The sequence below is a fragment of the Ursus maritimus genome, unplaced genomic scaffold (genome assembly GCF_017311325.1).
Source record: "Ursus maritimus isolate PB19 unplaced genomic scaffold, ASM1731132v1 scaffold_2, whole genome shotgun sequence".
In the NCBI taxonomy this organism is placed as follows: domain Eukaryota; kingdom Metazoa; phylum Chordata; class Mammalia; order Carnivora; family Ursidae; genus Ursus; species Ursus maritimus.
In genome coordinates, this window is record NW_024424452.1 from 4,696,694 (window position 1) to 4,717,569 (window position 20,876).

The following is a 20,876-nucleotide window of genomic DNA, read 5'->3' on the forward strand; positions in this document are numbered from 1 at the left end:
ATATATATATCCTATCTTTGAGGCCGCATCATGCATAGCTGTTTTCAAAATACTACTTTATCATTTTCAACTAAGGAAAATGATTTTTTTGCTTGTTCTGGAAGTGAAAACTCTTCTTTTTTTTCATTTAAAAGCTATTTACCACTTCAAACTATGGTTTTGTCAGGAATGGTTACTACCTGTATCTAAATGTAGGTCTAGGGTATTAGCACACAGGGTAGTGACATCAAGGAGGTTACACATAAAAAAAGGTCTCTCCCGAAATCCAATTAAGGGAAAATTCCTGACACTAAACCCCTCTTCAGAGACCCTCAGGAGAAGGCTATTTCTAGAGAAGTACCTGGAGCCAGGAGGCTGCACACTCCAACACTGGGATTCGACACACAGCCACTGCCATGGAGACCAGTTTTCCCAACAAGCTCATCCGGCTGTCATCAGCCTTGTTCCCTTGGGGGCTAAAAAGGGATGAGAAAATAATCTGCCGGACAGAGTCCTTGGTTTGCTCCTGGAAATAATTGCACATGATTTCAAGAAGTTGGAGCTCCTGAAGTGAATTCAACCTCTGAAAAACAAATCCAAGAGAAGCGATAAGAAATTTAGCTTTAACGTGCGCATTAATCCATACGGTAAGAAAACAGGAAATATCCAATTTTCCCCCAGGGAACTGTTCACCCCTCTAAAAGCCCGGGTCCCAGAGGGAAGAACTCTGCTAATCCCAGGAAATGTCACTATACAGAATTCTCCATCATCCTGGGGCACTCGGGATGATGACCCACAGCGGTCTGAGACTCGGGTACAGCCCTTTAACGTCTCTTCCTGCAGCACCACTGAAACCGGGCGGTCGCACCCCCGGCAAACAGGCACACAGCAGAGCAATGCTCAGGAAGCCAGAGCAGGTGGACTGGGGCTGCTGCGAAGGAGCTCGGCAAGGGCGAGAACGGAGCCGCTGGTGGGAAGAGGCTCTGTGGTTGGCAAAGGCTTGTCACCGCGAGGGGCGGAAAAGGAGCGGGAGTTTCCTTCTCGCGGACGCGGGCATCCCGGCCGCCCGCCGCACCTTGGGCTGCGCGCCTCGCTCCTTGGGCACCTGGAACACGAACTCCTCGAGCAGCTCCACGGGACCCTTGTCCACGATGGGCAGCGGCGCGCTCTGCAGCTGGCTGCTGAAGTAGATGTCCAGGTGGTACAGCACCTCCTTGGCGGCGCTCAGCGCGTCGCGGCGCAGCAGCGAGTGCGGCGGATGTCGCTCATGGTGCGGCCGCTGCGGCCCGGGGCGCCCGGAGCGCGTCGGGACTTCCGCCCCGCCCAGGGCGCGCCCGTCGCCGCCGAGACAAAGGGCCGCGACCCGGCCTCCGCCGCGACCCCGGCGCCCGCCCGCCCGCCGCTCCCACTCTGGCCTGCTCAGGGGGCCATCGCCGCCGCCGGCCAGCGGCGCCCGGTGTGCGACTGCGGCGCCACCGAGGGCAGCTGGAGCCCGACACCGCGGAGCCGAACGGCGGCAGAATGCGGAGCGCGGCGACGGCGGCCCACAGGGCCAAGCGGAGGCCGCGCGAGGGCCGGCTCTCGGGAGGGCGCCACCTGGCGGCTCGGCCGCCGGCGGAGGGAGGCAATGCCCCGCCCCTCAGGCCCCGCCCCCGGGCCCCACGGCCGCCCTAGTACCTGGGGCCGAGCGCGTCCACAGCGGCGGAGCTGGGCTGCCGCCCCCACCGCTGAACTCTCATTGGCCTTTGCGCTCCCTCCGCCAGTGCGCAGGACGAGAAGCTCCCCCTGCTTCCTTTGCGCGGCGCTAGAAGTCGTCTATCAATTGATATCACCGCGCTTTTCCACCTGTAACACAGGCTTGGTGGTGCAGGGCCCTGGCTCAGGCCTCGACAGGCCATGTCAAAGATTGTTATCTAGTCTGGAACTCTTGGGGCTGCAGTGACAAATGATGCCTCCAGACCCTCGGCCTCCAAGTTCTTGTCCCGGGTCCCTCTATTCCTCAATCCCCTCCAGTGCGGCTGTCCATGGGAATCGTAGGTATCCCGCTTCTGAAAACTCTCCCCTCCTAAAAACTCTCAGCACTTTCTATGAATCTCTTCTACATCCATCTCTTTGCACTGAATTAACGGGGCGGTGGTGGGGTGGGGCTCGGGTGTTAGTTTGGAATTTTAAAAATAGGGCAAAAAAGACTTGAATATGACCACAAGAGGCCAGTGCAGGGCAGGCAGGGGACAAGTACAAGACTGGGCCTGTGTAAAAGGCCCATGCAGGCACAAGGGAAGGCCTGGGTGAGGGAGCTGGGCATGATCAATGAGATGAAAAGCCAAGGCCCTTCCCTGGGAGAGATGGAAAGGGCATCAAAGAGGGTGCAGCCAGGCACAGCCCCACCTCACTGAAACTCTCCTGCACATCAGGGGACACAGTCAAGTCCCCTCCCGTTGGAAGCCTAGAGTCTAGAGTGGGAGACCACGGTTAGCTGGAATCTCTGAGAAGTCATCTTTGATGCCCTTGGCACCAGGACTTCAGATATACTCGCTCCAACAGGCTGAGAGAACAGAGGATGAGCAAGGGGGATTTCTACCACGGGATCTAGCATGGCAGCTGCAAGGATTCGGCACTCAGTAAACACTAGTTTTTCCTCCCTTCCTTAACCACGGAAAGCCGATTTTTAAACATGCAAAAGCCAGAAAAAAGACCCCCAAAACCAAAAAACACCACACCAACACTTAGAAAGTAAGTACCTATATGTATAAATAAATGTATACTATATTTAAGTGGCAGTAACACTTCCCATTCTTAGTTCTTCTTTCTCTCATAATGTGCAGTGGCAGGTAGGAAGATCTCTCCAAGGTTGCTCCAAAGCCCATGGGAGTGAATGTTCCGGTGGACCTGGGGCTCTGCTGATGGGGGCCGGGCCGTGTGGGGGCAATGCTGGCACCAGGTTCGGTCACCTCTGTACCACTCGTTAGTGGTCTGGTTGGTGGCAGCCAGGTACAAAGTGAAGCACAGGTAGCCCCCCAGGAGGAAGCTCAGCATGGCGACAAAGCCCAGCATGAAGACGATCCTTGGGAAGGTCAGGAACAGGTACTGGGGGTGAAGGAGAAAGTGCGTTAGGCAGCCAGGCTGGGACACAAGGGAGGGTCAGCACCCGCCATCCCCGGCCCGGTCCACAAACACGTGCGAGCTGCCCACCCAGCTCACCCACCTCCATACGCATCTGACCGCCTGAACACAAAACCATAAACGGCCCTGACAAACAGCCCGGGAGGAAACCCGAGTATGTACAAGAGTTTCAAGTGAGATAAGCGAAACGTGTACATTGAAGGAAAAGGGAAAGGAGACTCAGGAGGTGGTGCTTTGCCAGTTAGCTGTAAGACAAAGACATAAATACATATCTGAGCTCACGCACCGAAATAAAGTCCAGATGGACAGGAGATCAGTCTCTCTCTCAACAAAACAGAAGACCACAGAAATGCATGTTTAAGACTATTCACTATACTGATTTTAACCGCCCCTCTTCCTAAAAAAAACATGTCAAAAGTCCATCCATGAGGAAGAGTAAAACCCTGAGATAGTCACACTCTGAAATAATAAGGAACCGGTAAAAATAGGATCAATTTCTATTACTGATTTGGAAAAGACATTGATAAAATATTGCTGGATGAGAAAGACAAGAGGCGAGGATCACAATGGGATCTTATTTGTGCAAAAAACAAAAACAGACTCAATGAAGGCCTGTGACTATATAAACACACAGAGGAAAAAGCCTGAAATGTACACGCCAAACTACAGAAGTAGCTGCCTCTGGGGAGTGGAGCTGTTGGGAGGGGAGGGGTAGAGCTCCCAGTTTTCTTTTCGTTTTTTTCTAAAGATGTTTTCAATTTTATGCTTCTCCCCCCAGCTTTACTGAGATATAACTGACAGGACATTGTGAAAGTTTAAGGTGCAGAACATGACATACAGCAGATCACAAGCTTAGTTAATGCGCCCATCACCACACATAGTTACAATGTTTTTATGTGGTTAGAACTTTTAAAACCCACTCTTAGCAACTGTCAAGTATACAACACAGTATTGTTAACTACAGTCCCCGGGCTGTACATAACCTCCCCAGGACTTATTCATCTTTCAACTATGACTTTGTGCCTTGACCACCTATGCCCACTTCCCCGCTTCTCCACCTTTTCATTTTAGACACTTCTGGACTGCTTGAATTTTTATGTTATTTTTTTATAATAAAATGAATTTTGAAAGGTCATTAAAAAAAATTTTTTTTTATTTATTTGAGAGAGACAGCGAGCGAGCACGATGGGGGGGGGGCAGAGAGAGAGGGAGAAGCAGACTCCCTGCTGAGCAGGGAGCTGGATGCAGGACTCCATCCCAGGACCCTGGGATCATGACCTGAGCGGAAGGCAGATGCCTAAATGACTGAGCCACCCAGGCACCCCAACAGTTCAGTATTTTTGAAAGTCAGGAGTAAGACAAAAGTAGATGCCTCTCTTGACGGGGAAGATTTTCTAACTGAAGTTACAAAGAAAAGGTACATTTGATGAGAGGCTGTCTAAACTTTTTTATACAAAAAAAGATACACAAATAGAAAACAAATATAAGAATGAACTATCATTACTATATGATCTCTAATCAAAAGTAATTCTAGTATCAAACAGGTAAACAGTTAAAGGACATAATTCATAAAAGATCTACAAATGACTGACGAACAAGAAAAGTAATCAAAAGTAATGAAAGAAATATAATTTTTAAAAAGGAAACACCATATTTTCCTACCAAACTAGAAGCACCTGCTGCCACCGGACATCCTCACTGCCTGCCCTGACTCAACGGAACGAACACTGACAAATCGCTCTAGGCACAGGTTTTAAAAAGCAATCTGACAATATATATTAAAATCGAGAGATTTATAAATGTCAATAATCTCTGATCCAGTAAGTATTTTTTAGACTCTATCCTACATAAAGTCCTAAGTACAAAAACAAAACCATATACACTGCAAAGGGGAAAATGCACTTCACCCATGGAGAGAGCTGGGTATCACTGGTCCTATGTTGCAGCTGATGGGAAGCAACACGAAATACACATCCCTACCTAGGAAGCATTCTTGCCAAAAATGTTTAACTTGAATCTAGTCAGGGCTCTAGAAAAAACTTCCAGTTCACATTAATATGCAGGAATAGGGGGAAATCAGTTGATAGAAGTAGGAAAAAGGCAAATTTAGAACAAGGGACATTCTAAAGACAACTGACTAAACTGCTAGACATCAATTTCATGAAAAAAAGCGGGGGCAGTATTTTAGACAGAGAGACTAAAAAGACAGAACATTCGAATGCAATGCCTAACATTGAGGTGGCTTCTGGTTCAAGGAGGTAAAAAAGCTATAAAAGATACATTTGAAAAAAATGAAGAAAAAAAAAGAGAGAAACAGTGGGGAAATTTGAATATGGACTAGATTTATTATATATTCATACATATTCTATATTTATTACATAGATTTGTTATTACTTTTCTTCGGTAAGATAACATAATTGTAGTTATGTAGAAGGCTGACATTCTTTAAAAATGCCTGCTCAAGTATTTAGGGGCAAAGCAACATGATGTCTCCAACTTATGAGCCCAACATGGGGCTCGATCCCACAACCCCAAGATCATAACCTGAGTGGAAATCAAGAGTCAGATGCTTAACCAAAGCACCCAAGCGCCACCCAAGCGCCCCATAATTGGAAAAATTTTAAGAGTAAAAACTACTCAAGGTTGAAACGACAAGGTTATCGCTACACACCTACCGGAATGGCTAAAATGAAAAATACTGATAACATTAAACGCTGACAAAGGATGCAGAGAAACCAGTCCCTCTCCCATCACAGGTGAGGATGTACAATGGTACAACCACTCTGGAAAAGAGTATGGCCGTCCTCTCCAAGACCTAAAATGGACTCATCATCACCCCAACGATCATGGTGAAGACAGATCATCACACAGGAACTTGAAAACAGAAATGTTTAATACAGCCTTTAGTAGGGTCCCTCGGAAAGTGAATGGTCAAACAAAGCGTGGAATACTATGCAGCAGTAAAAAGGGAAGGAACCCTAGATCCATGCAACCACTCGCATGGATCTCAAGGAAACTGCACCGAGTGAAAAAACCAACCTCAAAAAGATACTGTATGATTCCATTTTTGTAACAATCTGAAATAACATAATAACAGAGATGGAGAAGGGAATAGTGGTGCCAGGCATTAGGGATGTGGAGAGGAAGCTGTCGCTGTGAGGGGTAACAGGAGGGAGTGTGTGGTGACAGATAATAGAGCATGTTGACTGTAGTGGTGGTTGTACACGGCTGCACATGTGACAAATTGCACAGAGCTACACACACACACAAAACAAATAAACACATATGTAACTGGTGAAATCTGAATTAGCTCTGGGGACTGTGCCAATGTCAATTGCTTGGTTTTGGCCTTGTGCTGTGGTGGTATAGGGATGCTGGCATGGGGGGAGGGGCTTAAGAGCTCATAGGCTTCCTGTGTGTTTCTTTGTAATCTCCTGTAAAACTATAATTATTTCAAAATAAATTTTAAGAAAATACTGGCTTTAAGACTATGTATTTTAACTGTAACACAGTATCTTTCCATTCCTATTTTCTGAGTGTTTTTATTAGAATGGGTGTTGAATTCTGTGAAACGCTTTTCAGCATCTAGAAAATTAATCATGTCATTGTTCTTTTATATTTAATAATGCTGTGTAAAATATTAATCAATTTCCTAATATTGAACCAACCTTGCATTCATGGACTACATCCCACTTGGTCATGGCATTTTATTTTCTTTGAAAACAAAGGAACACTTAAGAAGAAGTAAGCAGTTACCTAAAATAGTAACTGCTCATAAGCTACTTTCCATAAATGCAGTAGAAATCTTTTCGTCATCAGATGAGTTTTTAAAAGAACTCTACATTATTGTAAATTAATTTTTGACAAGGGTGCCCAAACAACTCAATAAGCAAAGGGTCTTTTCAACAAAAGATGCTGGGACATCTGGGCATCCACATACTAAAAGTATCAAGTTAGAGCCCAACAGTACAGCACATACAAAAATTGACTCAAAAAGGATCAAAGACCTAAATGTAACAGCTAAATCTATAGAAACACTTAGAAGAGTATTTACGTGTAAATCTTCATGACCTTGGATTAGGCAATGGATTCCTACATCTGGCACCAAAGCATAAGCAACAAAAGAAAAAATAAAATCAAAATACGGAACGTTTATGTTTCAAAGAAAGCTATCCAAAAAATGAAAAGACAACCCACAGAATGGGAGAAAATACTTGCAAATTCTACATCTGAGAAGGGTCAAGTGTCCAGCCTATACAAAGAATTCTTACAACACAAGAAGAAAACACAATCAAATGAAAAATGAGCTTCTCCTCTAAATCTTCTTCTCCAAAGAAGACATATAAATGGCCAAAAAGCACACAGAAAGATGCTCAGCGTCATTAAGTCATCAGGGAAATGCAACTCAAACCACAATAAGGCACCACTTCACATCCGTTACGATGACTTTGATCAAAAGGACAGATAATAGGGGCGCCTGGGTAACGCAATCGTTAAGCGTCTGCCTTCGGCTCAGGGTGTGATCCCAGCGTTCTGGGATCGAGCCCCACATCAGGCTCCTCCACCGGGAGCCTGCTTCTTCCTCTCCCACTCCCCCTGCTTGTGTCCCCTCTCTCGCTGGCTGTCTCTATGTCAAATAAATAAATAAAATCTTAAAAAAAAAAAAAAAGACAGATAATAACAAATGTTCAGTGAGGATGTGTGAAGTTGGAACCTTCATATACAGCTGGAGGGAATGGTGAAGATGCTTTGGGAAACAATCTGGCAGCTCCTCAAATGATTACAAATACAGTCACCATATGACCTAGCAATTCTACTCCTGGGTATGACTCAAGAGCAATGAAAACCTGTATCCACACAAAAACTTGTACATGGATGTTCATAGTAGCCTTACTCAAAAATAAAAAGTGAAAATGCTCAAATGTTCATTAAGTGATGAATGAATAAAATGTGGTCCATCTACACAATGGAATATTATTCAGCCATGAAAAGGAGTGAAATACTGATTCATGCTATAACACAGATGAACCTCGAACACATTATGCTAAGAAAAAAAAGCCAGTCCAAAAGGCTACGGATTGCACACTTCCACTTATGTGAAATGCCCAGAAAAGGCAAATTCATAAAAGACAGAAGGCAGATTAATGGTCGCCAGGAAAGAGGGGAATGGGGAATGACTGCTGATATAAGAGTTTACTTTTGGGGTGATGAAATTTTCTGAAATTAGATAGTGGTGGAGGTTACACAACTCTGAACCACTAGCCTGTACACTTTAGAAAGATGAATTTTAGGGGCACCTGGTTGGCTCAGTAGGAAGAACATGTGACTCTTGATCTTGAAGTCATGAGTTTAAGCCCCACATTGAGTACAGAGATTATTAAAAAAATAAACTTAAAAAGGATGAATTTTATGGTATGTGTATTGTATATCAATGAAAAAAATTATATATTGGGGTGCCTGGTTGGCTCAGTCAGTTAAGCATTCGACTCTTGATTTCAGCTCAAGTTATGATCTCAGGGTTGTGAGCCTGAGCCCTGCATCAGGCTCCACGCACACTGGGAAGTCTGCTTGAGATTCTCTCTCCCTCTGCCCCTCTCCTTGTTCACACGTGTGCATGTGCACGCTCTCTTTCTCTCAAATAAATAAAATCTTAAATAATTAAAAATTTAAAAATTATATATTAATTTTTAAAAAAGGAATGGCTTCTCTTTTGACTAGGAAAATGTCCTTCTTCCAATTTTGAAACTTAAAGTCAGGGGCACCTGGGTGGCTCAGTCATTAAGCGTCTGCCTTGGGCTCAGGGCATGATCCCGGATCCCTGGGATCGAGCCCCGCATTGGGCTCCTCCGCTGGGAGCCTGCTTCTTCCTCTCCCACTCCCCCTGCTTGTGTTCCCTCTCTCGCTGGCTGTCTCTCTCTCTGTCAAATAAATAAATAAAATCTTAAAAAAAAAAAAAAAAAAAAGAAACCTAAAGTCAGAAACATACATCCTACAACATAATTACCTGAATATTAATTACCTGAATAAGAAAGACAATGTCAATAACCTGGAAGTGTCCAAGGTCATCAATGTAAGTCTCCAGATACAAGTCCGACAACATCACCAACTGGACCAGAAACACAGTGCTCACAACGGCCATGGTGGCAGCTGAGGCCGTCAACGTCAAGAGGTAGAGGAGGAAGTACCTGGCGTTCCAGGCCCCGATACAGTTGTTCACCCAAACACAGTGATGGTCAAAACGGTGCACACACCTGTTACACACACCTGCGCAGAAAGGGGAAAGTCACAGCTCTGAGTTAGTCCTTGATGAAACAATGAGACCGAGCACATCTATGGAGATTTTTACAAACTACTGGCAGTATGAGCTGGAAGAAATGGCAGCCACTATCACTGAGCTATTAGAACCGCAGTGTCCAGTACAGGGGCCACGAGCCACAGGTGGGTATTAAACACTTGAAATGTGGCTACAAGAAAAATCTGAAAGAATGCTCTGTTGATATTGATAAATTTAGGGTAGTTTTTCAATTTATGCAATGCTCCTTTAAGTTCTATGTGAGCAATACTGAGATGACAGAAGACTAAGTAAATTTACTTAATTTGGACAATTTAAAAACCGATGCTTTAAAGTCAAATCAATTCTTCTGACAAAGATGAACCGTTTTGTGGGTATTAAAGAAAAATGATTCTTTTGGTACTGATTCAGTTATTAAGAACTTCTGGAATAACTTGGGTATGTGAGTCTGCTCTTCCAACAGCAAATTTTATGAAATCTAAACACAGATCAAGTTTTTCCAAGGAAAATTTACTGTCTCCGTTGAGATGTGCTGTAAATGGAAAATATATACCAGATTTCAAAGACTTAGTATGAAAAAGAGAATATAAACCATCCATGAATGATTTTTACATTGACTACTCATTAAAATGATATTTTAGATATGTTAGGTTAAATCAATATATCATTAAATTTAATGTTCCCTCATTTTGCTTTTGTAATGTGGCTACTAGAAAATTTAAATCACATATGTGGCTCACATTATATTTTGGTTGGACAGCACTAGCCTAGAACCTTGGCTATTCCTCAGAAGATCAGGCTCTACCACGACTGAAACCTGCAAACACAACATCCCACAGAAATTCCTGTTGGGCAACATGGTCTGCCACGTGGCAAAGGAAGGGCTGTTATGCCCAGGGCTGAATTGCCCACTACACAAGAACATTAAGAGCCTCACCTCCAGGGGCGCCAGGGGGCTCAGTCAGTTAAGCGTCTGCTTTCGGGTCAGGTCATGATCTCAGGGTCCTGGGATCAAGCCCGGTGTCAGGCTCCCTGCTCAGCGGGGAGCCTGCTTCGCCCTCTCCTTCTGCCCCTCCCCTGACCCGTTCTTGCTCTCTAACAAATAAATAAAATCTTAAAAAAAAAAAAAAAAAAGTTCACCTCCAGTCTTCTGAAAGAAACCACCACCTCTATGAGTAGTGGCGGCCCCATGTCTGGCAGACAAATGGCCTTGCTGCTAGATTTCTGTAACATTTCCTTACTGACCAGGCCCACGTGTCTGCTGTGCAAGGGCAGAGCTGGAGGAACCAAAGCCAAACTTACTGCAGTGCTTGGATCGTGCCGGTTTCCTTAAATTGCAAGTCGAGCACTTCCTATTCTTTGAGAACATCACTTCGTCGAATTCATAAACTTGAAGAAACAATAACTCGTTTGCTTTTGTTATGGTACCTGAAAAACATAAGCACAAGTGTCGGTTTCGAGCAATCTGGTGGACTCAACGTTCACAAAACGTGTCCTGACAAAGTGCAACTAAAACTTGTATATTTAATGTTCTAAATAACTCATTTGAAAATAAACAGCTTTATGGAGATACAATTCATAAGCCCAATTCACCCGTTTAAAGTGCACAATTCAATAGTTTCTAGTACCTTACAGAGTTATGCAACCAACACTGCAGTCACTTTCAGAACATTTTTATCACTTCAGAAAGAAACCCCTTAACAGTCACCCCCCATTTCTCTCGAATCCCAGCCCTTGGCAATCACTAATCTATTGTCTGTCTCCACGCATTTCCCTTGTTTGGACATTTCATATAAATGGAATCATACAACTTGTGGTCTTTTGTATCGGCCTTCTTTCACTTAGCATAGTTTTCCAAGGTTCCTCTATGTTCTAGCACATATCACTCCTTCGTTCCTTCCTATTGCCGAATACTGTTCCACTGAATAGGCACATCACAGTTACCTATTCGTCAGTTGATGGACAGTTCATGCTTCAAGGATAGAAAAGCTTAAAAGTAAAGACATGGAAAAAAGATACCATGCAAACATCAATTAAAAAAAAAGGGTAAGGGGCATCGGGGTGGCTCAGCTGGTTAAGCATCCAACTTCTAATTTCAGTTCAGGTCATGATCTCAGGGTCGTGAGATCGAGCTCTGCGTTGAGCTCTTTGCTGGGCATGGAGCCTGCTTAAGATTCTTCCTCTCCCTCTTCCTCTGCCCCTTCTCCCCCACCCCTCTCTCCCTCTTAAAAAAAAAAAGTATAATAATATTAACATCAGACAAAAGAGAACTGAGAGCAAAGAGCATTACTAGTGACAAAGAGGCTCATTATATTTTGAAAAAAGATTCAAGGAAAAGAGAGTATCAATTCTAAACTTGAATGCATATAATACAAATATATATATAACTATTTTACATACGCACATATACAATAGCTTTAAAATAAGTAAACCCAAAACTGACTGCAAGGAGAAACCTCAAATCGACATCAGAATGAGATAACATACCTCTCTCAGTAATTTATCAAACAAAAAAATTAGTATGAATATAAAAGATCTGAACATAATTAACAAACTTGATTTAATGGACTCACATGCTGTCTACACCCAAGAACCAGAAAATATACTCTTTCAAGCCCACACAGATCACTTACAAAAACAACACATAACTGGGCATGATGCAAATATCAATAAAATTTTTTAAAAGAAACAGTGCCACAGAGGCCACAAACACTCTATATAACCAGTATTAGTGAAAGTATCCAAAAATAAACTTAAAAAGTTGATAGAAAATTTTACACAGTTCTAAGTAACCCAAGGGCCAGAGAAGAAAAAAATAAAATTAGAAGACAATCACAACGAGATGATGCAAACACTACATAACACATCTTTTACAAAGTCCCCAGAGGGATCACTAGTCTGTGGCTCTGTAAAACGGACGGCTGAGGTGTCGCCAATCTCCGTACTGAGAGCCTCAACTTACCAGGGTTGCTCACACAGCTAAGTGTGAAAAACACCAGGTTTCCGATCAGCAGCAGGTAGGGCAGAAGAAGGTAATGCAAGGAGAACTCCAGCTCCTGACAGTAGCCAAATATTTCCCAGGTGTATTCACTGTAAACCATCCCTTGCAAGATGAGGTGCAGGAGAACGAAGGTGTAGTTTCTGAAAGGAAAAAGGCACGTGGTATGTTCACAGGGCCTTCTCCATGAAGAAGTCATACCAAAGTTAACTCAGGGCCAACCACTTCCTTTGGGCTTGAGATAATAGCAAGAATTACATAAGAGATGATGTGAGTTCTCACTGTGCCTCGCAATACTCAGTACTCAATAGATGTTATCTATTAACTTTTTTTTTTAGGGTATTAATTATTCAGAGAGAGAGAGAGGGAGTGGGCGCGCATGCGTTCGGGAGCAGGGGGAGGGGCAGAGGGAGAGAGAGAGACTCTCAAGCAGACTCCGCACTGAGACAGGAGCTCAAAGCGGGGCTCAATCCCACGACCCCAAGATCATGACCTGAACTGAAATCAAGAGCTGGATGGCTCAACCAACTGAGCCACCCAGGCGCCCCTATTATCTTTATTGGGGATTGAGGTATCAGGATATATCTCTTTTTATACAAATGCACGTAATATTGCCATTCGTTAAATATTTCTGCGAAAACTCCAGAAATAAAAGTCAGATTATTTACAAGCAGAGGTCCTGAACCCAGGACTCTTGATCCTCCAAACTATGGCTGGAAACGGGGCATCCTGAAGCTAGGGGACAAGCAACAATTAATAATCAAAACAGAAAAGAAGATAATATTTATTTTTTTATCATTTTTCTTAAGATTTTACTTATTGAGAGTGTGCATGAGCAGGGGGAGGGGCAGAAGGAGAGGGAGAGAGCGAATCTTAAGCAGGCCCCATGCCCAGCAAGGGGCCCGACTTGGGGCTCAATCTCAATTTGACCTGAGCCAAAACCAAGAGTCGGACACTTAGCCAACTGAGCCACCCGGATGCCCCGAAAAGAAGATAGTATTTAAACTCTGAAATATAAATACCGTGTATGGAAGAGGTAATGAAGCAATTTTAGCATAGCTCTCTGAAGGCATTCTGGAATTATATAGGAAATTATCTAAAACAGAAGAGAAAGATTCAATGTCATTTCTCATTCCCCCCACTCCCAAACAAATTAGATGCTTCGCTTTCAGCTGGCAATACTGGGGATTTGCGTTTCTGTACATGGGCAGAGAGGAGATTTAAGACAGAATAAAATGCAGGCTTCCCTCAGCTGGTCTTCCTTTGATGCCAGCTCCTTCCTCTTCACCCTAACTCCAAAAAAAGCACCACATCAGGGTCTTCAGGCAAACAGAGGAGAGCAGAGGGGCTGGATTAGGTAATGTGAACTCTACTCCTTTCCCTGCCTTGGGCTCAATCCTAGGTTCCAGAGTCCATCTGCAATCACTGGGCATTAGCACAGGTCACTCCCAAGTCAACCCCTTCCCAAAGGCTGCTGACCCCAACTTTGTTCACTTTGACCCCTGAAGGAGTGTGGGCCACCTGATGCTCAGCTCCCTAGTCATACAGCCCTCAGTTCCACCCATCAGGCCCCTCCAGGCAGACATTACTCACATCCAGGCCCAATTACAGGCATCAAATTCAAAGAAAAATAGCCAACCTTGAGAATGTTATCTTCTCTCAAAGCAACATCACAAGATTACTTTCAACAGTAACAAAAAACAGAGACTTTGAATATACCAAAAATACCATAAATGAAAGAAGTAAATAAAAATGGTGTGTTTTTGTTCTGTCAGGGAACTGATGAGCCTTTTAGACTGGTGGTAGTCAAATCCCAGTGCTCTCCAAGCACCATCATTACCTGTGCTCCCCCTCTGACCAGGCCTTTCAGGTAATGGGTTTTTGAGCAGATGCATATCGTAACAATACCAATCAGCACCAAAGCCACGTAGAACAAGAAGAGAACCAAGAAGTCCATGCTGGGGCTACAAAGAAACAGAAAAAGTGTGACTACTACTGAGGGATATATTCCATATTCTCAGACATCAACTCTGTAAACGACTCCCCAAACAGAATTTATCTGCCCTTATGCACACACTGCTCTGCACTGAGGCCTCCCAGATGGTCCTGAGTTCTCTCTCCTTCAACAGTTTCCTAATCAAACCACTGTGATTTATTTAGGGCATCTCCTGCCTGCAAATTCCAAAATAAAATGGGAGGAAATGTGCAAAATGCATACCCCTTTCCTCCCACCAGCAACAAATCATCTTTGTACTTACTTAAATATAAACCCACGCAGATATTGATACGGAATGTACCCAAAAGAATCTGCTGACAATGCTACTGAACAAGCATCCCCCAGGGGCAGTCGGGGACTCACTCCCACAACAATCGTGGGTCACCCACAGGGACCAGAGTCAACACACAGGCCTGCATTAACTGGAAACGGTTACTTTTGGCCTTAGCAGATATGACTCCGGGCCGGACTTCCAATTGAGATAACCAAACTACAAACTATTCACGAGATAAGACCGAGGAAACAAAGAGCAGCAATTCTCACGAGGTGATTCAGGGTCCCCAGCCTACATATTTCTCGTTTGGTTAATTTTCTACCGGCAGCTCGGACATTCCTCCTCCCAACATTCACGGAGAATTCAAACGGCATCTCCTCTTGTGCAGCGGCGTGTGCCTGGCACAACAGGTAGCACCCAAAGCTGCAGGAGGCATGGTTCTTCTAGAAGGCTGGATCTGGCTGCAGAGACATCGATAAAACACTCACACAATAAAACAGGGTGGGAGTCAGGGGCGGTATAAATTGTGGGAAATAATCTGAAAGTTGGGGGATGTTGAGATCCCACGGGGTGAACAGGGTTACAGGATTTCGGGAGGAAAAGCTAACTGGGAAGATGAAGCCAGGAGCCTTGGATCGCGGTTCCTATCCCTAGTCCCTGAGGTGTCCACGCTGGCCACCGGACAGACAGGCTTATCTGAGGCGACACTGTCCGAGAGTCCCGACGGGTGGGCCTGGCCGGAGCTTTCCCTGGGGGCCAGGACACTGGGTGGGGGACAGGGTGCAGAGGCGCAGAGGGGACACGGTGGGTGCCTGAGCACCCGGCGGAGTGGAGGTGGGACTGCGGCCACACACACACACAAGGTGGAAGGGCGTATCAGACAAGGAAACAGACACCCCTTGGCCAGTTGGGTGTCAAAAAAAAAGACCCTCGGAGGCGGCCTTACCGCCGGGATCGGCCAACCGCCAGCGACACCGAGGTGGCGCCTTCAGGGCGCTTCTTTAGACTTCCGGCGGGCCTGTGACGTTACACGCGACGCCGGCAGTCAGACCCGCTTCCGGCGGAAGTGCGGGCTGTGGGCGGCAGCTGGGGGCGGGGCTCGCGGCTGGAGTTCGTGTTCTGGGCGGCGTTCCCGGCTGGGCTCCTTAGCCCTTTCAGAAGGGGTGGTCGGGTCTGAGGGCTGAAAATCAAGCTTTGGAGCACTGTTACCAGAAAAGCTTACGAAAAGACCGTCCCAAGTCAGTGCGGGCGTTGTGAAGCGGGCCGAGCCTCCTGGCAGCTTGGGTTGACCCGGCCAAGCGGGGACCACGGCTGGCCCATGGCGGGCACACGTAGGGGCTCCTATACCGAGTCTTCGCGATGGGCAGGACTTGCTTTGCTTTCTGCTAACCACACCGTTGGGTTCTGTCAGACCCGTCCCAGTGTCTTTGCTCCTGCTGTCTCGGAACAGCTCTGAACATCCTGCCCCCGGGAACAGTGACAATTGCTTGACTCCAAACCTGGAGGATAAGAAGGAAGGCTGTTTAATGATAGTTGGACCTGGGGTGAGAAGAGCTGCTTCCAAACATAGCATTGAGACGTCCCCTGTGGGGTGTTCCTTTGCTCCGAATGCCTCTGAATCCGCAGAGACCGGTCTATTCTTGATGCTTCTGAAAATCTGTCAGGCTCGTCCTCCCTTTGAGGGGAACCGTCTGATCTCCAAAACACTGGCTTTCAAGCTCTTCTCTTTTGGTCTTTGCGACCGACCCCAGCTTCTTGATTCCTTTTCTTTTTCCTTTTTTAAGAAACTTACACGCTGGGCGCCTTCTGGTACATGGTGTGCAAAGCCTTCATGAACTCGTGGACACAGAATTGAACAAACAAAAGCCGCAAATCAGAAACTGTGATGCCACCAGGGAAGACTGTGGTTATGGATGGAACCTCATCCCATACCCAGAGTGGGCTGGAACCTCATCCCATATCCCCTGTCTCCAGCTGACTCATCACCCTGCTGATTAATTCTGAGCTAGTGGTTAAGTATTTTGGGTTACTTTTTTTGGCTCATAAATGCAGAACTTTATTTTTATCCCCATTCATTTTTCTTGGGATGGTTTCAGTTGAGACTTAACTTTGAATCTGGGTTTGATCACCTATGGCACTTTGTGCAGGGTTGTCTTTAATTTTTTTTAAGTGTACACAAGTAATACAGCAATATGTTCTTGTAAACAAAAAAATCAAGTTATACAAAACAGTTCCTTGAATACCACCCCCAAATCCCAGTCCCTTGACAAAATTAATCATTTATTTAGTATGTGTCCTCCCAAAATTCTTTTATACATTTATTCATAAATATTTATTCAATAGATATATATTGAGTACCCAGTATATGCCGGGCACTACTCTAGGCACTGGGAATATGTCAATAAAACAGAAAAATTCCTGAACTGTATAGTTTACATTCTAGTGTATATGTACAAATATATAATTTGTTGTTGTTTACAGAAATGGCATCACACATAATGGTCCCCTAGCTTCCTTTTTTTTTTTTTTCAGTCTGAGTGGTCTTTCCACATGTGTATCTACTATATTGTATTTATCTCGTTATAGACATTTCATTACATAGCTGAGCCACAACTCATCTGCCAGGGCCCCACATTCTCCTGCCTACAGGGGCTCTGCAGGTAGTAAGTAAAGTGACAACGTGGAGTAGATGTGTCTTGTTGTGAGCAGAAATAGCTATTTATGCAGACCACAGGATTGTTAATTTGTGGTTTTTTTTTTTAAGATTTTAGTTATTTATTTTAGAGACAGAGAAAGAGCGAGCAAGCGAGTGAGGGGAGAGGCAGAGGGAGAGAGAGAATCTTATACTTCAAGCTGAGGACAGAGCCCAAAGTGGGGGCCGATCCCAGGACCCTGAGATCATGGCCTGAGCTGAAACCAAGAATGGGATGTTCCACCAACTGAGCCACCCAGGCGCCCTTTGAATTCCAGTGTTTTAAGAGTATTTGAAAATCTGGACTTTTATAATGTAAATCTAATTTTTGTAATGTTGGCAACTAATCCAGGATTTTAAAACACTGTTCAGACTAAGCAGAAGATACCTGCAGGACAAATTTAGCCCAAGGGCCACCAGTTTGCAGTGTAACTGTTCTGTTACTCAACATTTCAGTTCATTTCAGTTTTTGCTGTTACAAACGATGCTGCAGTGGAAATACCTAATGAGATTCATCACACACAAGTAGGGGTATTTTTCCACGAAGCAGAATTCCCAGGCCAAAGAACAGATAGGCATTTTAATTTTAATAAATGCTATTAAATTGCTCTTCGGCCACAAATGTCTGAGAGAGTCTGTCTCTCCAGACCCTTGCCAACATTTAATAGATCAGTTCCTTTAATATTTACTATTCTGATGGATGAAATGATGTTTTATTTATTTGCTTAACAAACATTTACCTATGGGGCGCCTGGGTGGCGCAGTCATTAGGCGTCTGCCTTCGGCTCAGGGCGTGATCCCAGCGTTCTGGGATCGAGCCCCACATCAGGCTCCTCTGCTGGGAGCCTGCTTCTTCCTCTCCCACTCCCCCTGCTTGTGTTCCCTCTCTCGCTGGCTGTCTCTCTCTGTCAAATAAATAAATAAAATCTTAAAAAAAAAAAAAGAAAGAAATAGAGGCACAAAGAAGTTAAATAATTTTCCTAGGGACATAGTTCTAGAAAGTATTAGAGCCATGAAAAAACTCAGACTGTTGGACTAAGAATCAATTGGTGTTCTCAATTACTGTGCTGGGCTATCTTTCTTTTTTTTTTTTTTTTTAAGATTTTATTTATTTATTTGACAGAGATAGAGACAGCCAGCGAGAGAGGGAACACAAGCAGGGGGAGCGGGAGAGGAAGAAGCAGGCTCATTGCAGAGGAGCCCGATGTGGGGCTCGATCCCATAACGCCAGGATCACGCCCTGAGACGAAGGCAGACGCCCAACCGCTGTGCCACCCAGGCGCCCCTGTGCTGGGCTATCTTAATTACCACTGGCCAGTTCCTAGTGATGAACCTCTTATGTGTTTATTGGGCAATTATCTTTCCTCTATTGTGAGTTGCTTACAGTTACCATCTGCCATTTTTATTTGAGTTGTTTACCATTTTCTTGTTGCTTTGCAGTATTTATTTACATATATTATGTATTTGTTAAGGTATAGGCTAGCCATTTCTCTTAGTTTAGGTACCCCCCCCAAAAAAAAAGCAAACTCCAAGACAAGGATTTGATATTAGTAGCTTGTTTTTGGAGATATTCCCAGGAAACATGGTGAGGGATTGGGAAAGTGAGAGAAGAGTAGAAAGACAAGAAAGCAGATGTTGATGAGTAGACGTGGGCACCTGGGGCTCAGTCTCACCGGGGATCTTCTGAGAGGCTCCATAGACCATGCCTCAGGATTGTTCCAGTGAAGGACAAAGCAGCAGGGGTCTTCACCCAACCACTCCTGGGGTAGTAACTCCCTCATCTTTCTGGCCTGCCCACACAGAGGCCAGCCCAGCCCCACTCTCTCAGGTAGAGTCAGGAAACCATCACCATGTACAGGAACCATCTACAGGTGACCTCTACTGTGGGCTGTGGGGATATAGGCAGGACACCTACAGTGTCTGTATGCTGTTGTAACAGAGAGACTCCCAAACACTATGGCTTTGATAGGAAAGAAGTCTACAGTCCAGAGTAGGTGGCGGTCCAGCTGTGGTAGGCAGTTCTGTTCGAGGAGATCCACAAGATCACACGAGGACCCAGATGCTTCCTATCTTGTTCTCCATCACTAGGCACAAATTCTCAGACTTTCTCGGTACACAGCACCCTTAAGTGTCCTAGAAATTTTTTCGCAGAGCTCCTTGGCCAAAAGAATAGCAATCCCATTTATTAAATAATGAGCTCTGAACAACTTCATAAATATTTATGCCCTAACAACTTAGCACCCCTGGATTTATCAAACTTTACAATCAGATTGGAAACCACCATTCTCATTTCTTGCTCACCATAGATATTCCAGTGGCAATTGCTTCTAAATCCATCTTCTCAAAGATGTGCTATGAGGAACTTAGTGATCTAACGCTGAAAACGTGAACTAGTTCAGCTGTCATGCCATGTACGACACAGATGTAGTTTCATTTCCTCAGACTGTTACGATACCCCCACGGCACCCATCTGAGTTCACTGTGGGGCCCCAGGGCACTCTGTGCACAGTTTGGGGCCACGGCACTAGGGTGGTGTCCTTGCCCCAAGGGCACCACCTTCAAGGCCCTGAGAAAGGGGAGAGAAGGAAAGGAAAGAAAAGCCCTTTACCCTTAAAAATGGAACTTGTAGGTTGTGCTTAGCTTTTCCTGTTCAGATCGCACAGGCAGGAACTTAGTCACACGGCCAAAGGGGAGCCGGGAAATGTAGCCTCTGGCTGTGTTGCCCTGTGTTCAGCTAACACTTGGTAGGTTGTTATTACTAAAAGAAGAAATAGATATTCTCTGTCACATTCTGAATATTAATCCCCTGAATATTAGTCTCTGACATGAATTCCAGATATTTTCTTCTATATGTCACATATCTGTTAACTTGGCTCATGGTGTCTTTGTCATACAGAGATTTTAAATTCTGAAATACATTTATTAGCCTTTTCTTTTGTGGCTTTTTTTTTTAAGATTTTATTTATTTATTTGACAGAGATAGAGACAGCCAGCGAGAGAGGGAACACAAGCAGGGGGAGTGGGAGAGGAAGAAGCAGGCTCATAGTGGAGGAGCCTGATGTGGGACTCGATTCCATAACGCCGGGATCATGCCCTGAGCCGAAGGCAGACGCTTAACCGCCGTGCCACCCAGGCGCCCCCTTTTGTGGCTTTTTAAAAAATCTTATTTAAAAAGGTATTCTTTACTCCAAAATTGCACAAACACACACAGATACATACAAATTCACAAATATATCCTCTAGAAAAAAAATTTTTCTAGTTGATTTATACTTTTATCTTTAATTCACCTGGAATTTCTCCCTGTGATGGCTGAGATCATTTCAGAAAGGAAGGTGGGGGACACTTAAAGTATGTAGCCAAGGCACAACTGCCTTCTGACTCACATCCCAGTTTTTCATGACACTCTTGTGCACATACATGGTTCAATGGACACAGGTTTCCTACTCAACAAGAAAGCCACACACCTCCCTACCTGCTCTTAGGGTAGGCTGGAACTACCCCAAGCTCTAGGGGTGGAACTTA

The 20,876-nt window shown here is 44.8% G+C and overlaps 1 protein-coding gene across 4 annotated transcripts; it reads right to left on the reverse strand.

Annotated features, from left to right (window-relative positions):
- Positions 1-2,712: 2,712 nt before the first annotated feature.
- ZDHHC4 (zinc finger DHHC-type palmitoyltransferase 4) lies at positions 2,713-15,694 on the reverse strand. 4 transcript variants are annotated; one of them, XM_040634758.1, is made up of 8 exons: positions 15,609-15,694; positions 14,985-15,123; positions 14,233-14,356; positions 13,415-13,488; positions 12,357-12,535; positions 10,697-10,822; positions 9,122-9,366; positions 2,713-3,066 (listed from the first exon to the last, which is right to left on the reverse strand). In XM_040634758.1, exons 3-8 carry the CDS (start codon positions 14,347-14,349, stop codon positions 2,776-2,778), a joined length of 1,032 nt encoding a protein of 343 aa, XP_040490692.1. In that variant the 5' UTR covers positions 14,350-14,356; positions 14,985-15,123; positions 15,609-15,694; the 3' UTR covers positions 2,713-2,775. The 4 variants fall into 4 exon arrangements, with proteins under 4 accessions (XP_040490692.1, XP_040490693.1, XP_040490694.1 ...); XM_040634759.1 differs by having other exon boundaries at positions 14,958-15,123; XM_040634760.1 differs by having other exon boundaries at positions 9,149-9,366; positions 14,932-15,123.
- Between the last annotated feature and the right edge of the window lie 5,182 nt (positions 15,695-20,876).